This window comes from Lepisma saccharinum, chromosome 6 (assembly GCF_977018435.1).
Source record: "Lepisma saccharinum chromosome 6, izLepSacc3.1, whole genome shotgun sequence".
NCBI lineage: Eukaryota > Metazoa > Arthropoda > Insecta > Zygentoma > Lepismatidae > Lepisma > Lepisma saccharinum.
The window spans coordinates 8326236-8333947 of NC_139234.1; the positions used below are offsets into that span (position 1 = coordinate 8326236).

At 38.2% G+C, this 7712-nt stretch overlaps 1 protein-coding gene across 1 annotated transcript; it reads left to right on the forward strand.

The window, feature by feature from the left end:
• Positions 1–566: 566 nt before the first annotated feature.
• On the forward strand, positions 567–1028 carry LOC145988980 (protein CFDP2-like). The gene has a single exon (XM_083124282.1). It carries the CDS (start codon positions 567–569, stop codon positions 1026–1028), a length of 462 nt encoding a protein of 153 aa, XP_082980408.1.
• Positions 1029–7712: the final 6684 nt, after the last annotated feature.

Consider the following 7712-nt stretch of genomic DNA (forward strand, 5'->3'; position numbering starts at 1 on the left):
GAGCCGCCACTAAATAAGCTCAGCTACTGCTGCCTTGCAGTAAGGGGAGGGATCCCCAAAGGCTAAGGGAAGGAAACCCTGACAGAAAACCGAGGGGCAGGAAGGACTCCGAAGGCACGCTAATGCCAACCTACCTAGGGGAGAAAACCCTATACAAATCCTGGTCCTCCAGGTTGGGGGTTGGGCGTGGGGCCGACAACCCCACCCTGGAAAGAAATAAAACCGTTGTGAAACCAATGCAACAGCCTCGGATGATGGATGGACGTAATGGAATTCGAACCTGGCGATATTTACGGACTAATGATTTATCACTTGCAACATGGAATGTCAGGACTTTGTTAAGACCTGGGAAAATGAATGAAGTGTCAAACGAGATATTAAAATTTAGGTATGATCTGGTTGCACTTCAGGAAATTAGATGGCAGGGACAAGGAAGAATTGATAAGCCAGGGTACACATTATTTTATAGTGGACCAGAGAGGAGGACCGGACAATTCGGTGTAGGCTTTATAATAACCAAAAAGATGAGAAAAAGTCTTATGGAATTTGAAGCAATTAATGAAAGGATGTGTAGAATACGGTTGAGAGGAAGATTTAGAAACATAACAATTATAAATGCACATGCGCCTACAGAAGAGAAAGATGAGAACGAGAAAGAAGAGTTCTATGACAATCTGGAACAAGCATGTGGAAAGATCCAAAAGTACGATATGGTAACCGTATTGGGCGACTTTAATGCTCAGATAGGAAAGGACAAGAATCAACAAGGGGTTTCAGGGCGGCATACTCTACATGCAGAAAACAATGAGAATGGGAACCTTCTTTGCCAGTTTGCTGTCAGGAACAACATGATCATAACAAGTACCTGTTTCGAACATAAAAGAATTCACTTAGGAACATGGAAGGCACCTAATGGAACAATAAGCCAGATTGATCATATACTGGTTAATGCACGTCATGCCTCATCAGTTATTGACGTGAGAAGCTGCAGAGGGCCCAATTGTGATAGCGGTGCAAAGGCCTGGTAAAATTAGTAATGAGGGAAAAATTGATAGCGGTGCAAACAAACGAGATGGCCAAGAGAAAGAAGTGGAATATGAAAAAAATGAAAGACGAAGAAGTAATTAGTGAATATGTAAGTAAGGTACAGAGTAAACTGAAGGAGAAAGAGAATAACAGACTTCGAGTGGTTGAGGAAGAATGGGAAATAATAGAAGGAGTGATAAAGGAGGCAGCACAAGAAACTTTTGGAGAAGAGAAAACTAAAAGGAATGAGTGGTTTGATGAAGAGTGCATACAGGTTATAGATGAGAAGAATAAAGCTAGAGAGAGAATGCTACAGAGGGAAACTCGAAGTAATACTGAGAGGTATAAAGAACTAAGAAGGAAAGCACATAGGGTATGCAAGGAAAAGAAGAAAATGATGTATAAAAAGAAGATGCAAGAAATAGAAGAACTAAATCAGCCAAGTGAAATAAGAAAATTCTATAGAGCTATAAATAGAATGAGAATAGGATTTGAGCCAAGAATAGAAGTATGTAAGGATAAGAATGGGAAAGTAATTGTAGAGGAGAATCAGATACTCAATAGATGGGCAGAGCACTTTAAAGAGATTTTGAATAAAGTGGAAGACCAAGAAGAAGAAGAGCAGTATAATAGGAATATACAAAATAGGGATGGTCATGAGGTACAAGTACCTAGTATTGAAGAAGTTGAATTTGTAATGAAGAAAATGAGTAATAATAGAGTTCCAGGCGAGGATGAGGTGATAATTGAACTTATCAAACTTGGTGGTAACGCATTGTTGGCAGCAATACATAGATTGATTGTAATGATATGGGAAAATGAAACAATGCCACATAAATGGAAATCTGGAATAATATGCCCAATTTATAAGAAAGGTGATAAATTGATATGCGGAAATTAAAGAGGCATCACACTTCTTAGTGTGGTCTATAAGATCTTGTCAGGATTGATCAGTGAGAGAATAAAATGTTACACAGAAGATATACTGGGAGAGTACCAATGTGGATTTCGCCCTGGCAGAAGCACTACTGATCAGATTTTTATAATTAGACAGATGATGGAAAAGTTTTATGAACATGATGTGGATTTGCATTTTTTATTTGTTGACTTCAGGCAGGCTTTTGACAGTGTTAATCGAAATGAACTGTTTAAGGTACTTGAAGAGTATAATATTCCCATCAAAATAATAAGACTAATAAGAATGACTATGAGTGGTACTAAGGCACGAGTGAAAGTTTGTAGTAAACTGAGTGAAGAGTTTAAATTCAATACAGGAGTGAAACAAGGGGATGGCCTTTCGGCAGTATTATTTAATCTAGCATTGCACAAAGTAATGAATGTAGTTCATCAAAAGGGAACCATATTTGGAAAATCCAGTCAAATATGTGCATATGCAGATGATGTTACAATCATTTCTAGAACAATAACAACACTTAAGCAAATCTATGAGCAAATGGAAAGAGAAGCAATAAAAATAGGGCTCAATGTAAATGAAAAAAAGACAAAGTATATGAGAATGTCTAACTCTGAGATCAGAAGAGCACCTCAAGATCTGACAATTGGAGATAATAAGTTTGAGGGAGTTCCTTGTTTTAAATATCTGGGGACAATGGTATATAGTGATAATGATATGAGTAAAGTAATAAAGGAAAGAATACAGGCAGGCAATCGTGCATATTTTGCAAATATGCAGTTGTTTAGAAATAGACTGATCGCAAGAAATACAAAGCTTAAAATTTATAAGACACTGGTACGACCAGTTGTCACTTATGGATCAGATAATTGGACTTTGAAACTGTCAGATGAAAATGCCCTCAGAATATTTGAGAGAAGAATATTAAGAAAGATATATGGACCTGTGAGGGAAGATGACGACTGGAGAATAAGATATAATGCAGAGCTAGATGATTTAATAAAAGGCCAAGATATAGTGAGATTTGTCAAAGCCCAGAGAATAAAGTGGTTGGGGCATGTGGAGAGAATGACGGACGATAGGATGCCAAGAAGAATGTTGAAAGAAAAGCTTCACCACGCAAGAAGAAAGGGCAGACCACGACTTCGATGGATAGATGACGTAGCTGCAAACTTGCGGACAATGAAGATTAAAGGATGGAGGAGAAGAATTGATGATAGATTGGAATGGAGGCTGATTGTGGAGGAGACCAAGGCCCACAAAGGGCTGTAGAGCCAGAAAGAGAGAGAGAGAGAGTCCTTATTTGCTGTGTGTGGGCGCCAGAGCTGCTTCAATAAATGGAAAAAATCACAGTTCTCCCCCCGCAGGGGATCGAACCCGGGTCTCTCGCATCCTAGCCAGACATCCTGACGACTGTGTAAAGAGTGCAAAAATAAAAATGGCTCCGTTGTTCTAGGATGGTTTATTTCCTCGTTGGTCTTCTATGGAGTTGAGTGTTCGAATTGTTCGGATGCATATTTTAAGCCTAGAGCTACTGTAGTGTTTATCGCAGTATCGCTAACGCAAAGATTAACCGTGTTGTAGGCATGTAATACTCATAATCCCAATCTATATCATCAGTGGAGGGGATTGGGTTCCAAAACTGGGAGGGGGCAAAGACAGTATATTTCCCTTTCTCTGTATATAAGATTTAGCATAGTGCGGGGGCAAAAGTGGCGAAAAGTGTGTGCTGGGGGGGGGGGCAACTGCTCACGCTAATCGCCGCCACTGTATATCATGAAGGATGGACTATACTAAAGTGTGCATGGGATTAATTCTTATCTGCATGTGTAGTGGTAGCGAGTCTGATATCATCAGTAATTATAAGCACGCCTGAACACCCCAATGAAGACAATTGCTACGCTGTGTTCAGCAAATATTGGCAGAGATCTGCCAACACTGCACGCTACTAGTGAGCGTTGCAAATAACTTCACTACAGTGATCGCATCTAATTCGTCATCCATAGAAATAGTTTTCATTAATAGTAGATGAAAAGGGTCATGGAAAAAAAACCAGAAGAGCACGCCACTTCTAATATGTTCTGCTTGGGCGCTTTTCAAATTAAACCGTTACTTTTATGAACTGCAGCTTAGTTTAATATCTTTCTCGTACCACGTGACTCTAGTTTAACTACCTTGTATCATATTGTATTCTTTTTACGATTAGGATATATTTATTTGTGTTGTCAGTGTTCGATGTACGTAGCACAACTTGAAGAGAATGTTCGGAGATTCTGGAGAGATACGTCATTTCCTACAATTTAGGCAAGTTAAAATATTTATTTTTACTAAACACGATCAGTGAAGCACAGCGCGCTACGACGGCAGGGGTCCCGGGTTCGAATCCCGGAATGGGCATGGGTTTTCTTTGTGAGTGTCTCTTTATCAACTTTATCATATCATCACTCATTCTCATCGTCGCGATTAGCCAAAAGTGGTAGAAAAGCGAAGTAAAATAAACCAAATCAATCATTCGTTTTTGCATAATGATAAAAAGAACGTGATATTTTAAGAGATGGACTTGCTGGTGTTCGTTTTTTTTTAAATTACTGGCCATCTTATGAACTAGTGCATTCACTGTGCGTTCGTTTACTAAAAAAATCAAATCATGGTATTGACTCTCAATCACAACTCCACAGCACCAATTTGTAAAATCGCCAATAAAATTTAACCCTAACCGTCTCTTTGTTCTATCGTAATCTTCAGCAGAAGGTGAGGGTTCTATGTAAGTATGATTTGAATTAAATACAGGGTGCTCGGAAATTCCTCTTACAAACTCCTAGGGCTAGTAGAGGGGACTGAGTATTTTTTTTAAAAAATGAATTCTTAATGAATTTTTAAATGCAAAATTTCAAAACTTCCAATCATACTAATCAATGCACCTCTTACTACATGATTTAAGTGGTACTGCTCAGAGGAGACAATTTTTATCAAAATTTTAGGTTTAGTCAAACTGTATATTTATGCTAGAGTGGACAGTCAAACTGTTTGAAATTATAGGGACCAGTACCAAACATTTCACAGACTTTATGAAAAAATCATTTCTCTCGTGAGTCTATTGTGCTGATGGTAATGAAAGTACTCTCTCAACATTTGAATTATGACCTCTAATGGCAAACAAATATTCAGCAATTATCGTAATTTAAAATTGTTCCAGAAGTTTCATCTAGGGTAGTTTTTAGTTCAATAACAGGATGTCTATCAAAATAACACATGCAGAATTCTTGACTTTTTGTGGACTATTCTAACCTTTGTTCCGTTTTTCTTAACGTTTATTTATTCGACCCCTTTTTAGGTAAAGTTGGAAATTAGTAATTAAGAAAATAAATATTTATTTAATGAGAACCCCTACCATAGGGTCAGTTAAGATAAAAACTGAAGCTGAATTTAAGAAGAGAATTAGATCTGCTTTCTCGTATTAATGCATCCTGAACTGTGTTTGGCAGATAAGCGACGCTTTGGCGTCTGGACTTCACAGCCAATATAATCTTATGTGGGGTTTCTGTTTGTGACTGTCCCTTCATCCATCTTTGCTTACCACCATTCATCCTCATCTTCGCGATTAGCCAAAGGGACAGAAAAAATGAAATAAAATAAACTAAATCAAGCATTGAGTCATTATGATAGCAAAAATTCTTGACCACAAGAATAATTTATTGCCTTCTTATTGACTTCTTGACCTACTTGTTGATTTCTTTACTTTTTCTTGACTACCATGACTTTCTTCACTGGCAGACACCCTTAATAAGTATGTTGTCTATACCCCTGCTTTACAATCAAATTATATTGAATAAGAATGGGCAACACCTTGTTCCATCAGTATAAACCCTAAGGCAAGAAATTCTGCTCAGGCATTGAAAAGTGACGTTATCAGAAAGTGGTCCCAAAACTTTGTTAATTAATTGCTTCCGTTTTCCCGTTTGTTTAATAGCACAACAAACTTTTTCTTTCTTTTTGGGCAATGACTGAATCAAAATAAATTTCACTATTGAGTTTGGAAGCGCAGTTCATAGACTTGTAACTTGCATAATTTTTTCTGTTGCCTAGTTTCCTAATTAATATTATGTGACGCTCAAAATGTAGGACATTTATGATATTTTTCAAATTCCTCCCGGATGCCGGATATAAGGCTAAAATGTAGTACATGTCCGGGAAAAACCGGACATCTGGTAACCCTCGTATGCCGACACATCCAGTGCAGAAGACAGAAACAAATTGCTGCGTTCCGCTGTCGAAACAGGTATTATTGTGATCAATGATAGTACGTTTTTTTTTGTTCCCTTGGCATTGTTACCAAATACATTTGTTTGTATTATGGACTGAGTCACACGTCATTCACTTCTGCACCTTACGTAATATCTCTTTTGACATGGTTGTAATAAATGATTACACTTTAGGTCATCAGGTGATTTTCTGACGTCATGTACTGCCTACCCGGTTGCATACCCAACACAGGCACATCCAACACATTGTCATGGTCGTAGCACGGAAACGGAACGTTTCCGGACATGGGTTTCTATTCCAAATATTGTCTACTCAGTCCCCTCTACTAGCCCTAGAAGTTTGTAAGGGGAATTTCCGGGCACCCTGTATAAACAGATTTTGTAAGTCGCTTACTGTTCCCTCCAAAGCATTAAATACCTGGTACTCAAGGACGCATTTAGTGGGGGGATTCCAGGGTATCTGGACCCCCCCGAAACACTTACTAATTCCAAAAATTAAATATTGAAAATAATGAAATAATAAAATAACTAAAATTAAATAATGAAAATATACTTCTTCTTTAATCGAGTGTTACTTATTTTCGCCAAACTTTTTGGAAGGCAAGGATTATATTGTAATCATAATACTTTGAAAGACAGTGCCAAAGTAGATTTATGCTAGATTTATTACTACGTACAAACTAACATTCAAAAAATACACTAGGAACTTTACTTTTCGTCAACTGGATCTAATAACCTTTTCTTACGTATATTTAATAAATATTCAATTCTTTATCTATTTGACATTAATTTCCTTGCCAGTGCAGTTTCTTTACAAATTTTACCGACCGTAACTACACGTAAGCTAGATAATAAATATGTGCTGTTTTATCACTATTGTAATTGTACACTATTCATGTAATAAAAATATAATATTAATTAATTTCAATTTTTTAATTAATACTATTATAATTAATGTAATAAAATAATAATTCTTGTTTAAACATTATTATTGTTATTTCGAGACACTTGGTTCGGACCCCCCCCTTCCTCCGCCCCGAAACATATTTCTAGATACGTGCCTGCTGGTACTCGTGGTTTTCAACAACGGAATTAAACTTTCTCCTCTTTCCGCTTCCCGTAGGGACTGGTCAACTGCGGTGGGTGATACAAGGGCCTCTATGAAGGACAGGGGAACATTTTTTAACAACGAAGGTACCAAGCTTGACGCCCACTGAGGCGCGGAGAAACAGAAAGAAACAGAACTTCTGTTGTCTGCTTCTACTCAAATCAAATGGTGTAACGCCCACTACAGGGAAACCCGCGGAACCGAAGCGGGAATTTCCGTGCCAGAAGTCTGCACGTTATCTTAAAGATTTTCGACCACTGAAACGCCGCGGTTCTTTCCCCGCGTCTCAGTGGGGGTCAAGCTTAAGGGGGAGAGGGACAGTTTCCCCTAGGTCTTTCTCGCTGGGGCAGCTGCCGATCACTGTTGCCAACTTCGCTCTTTTGGAGCCAGATCTGCACTCGTT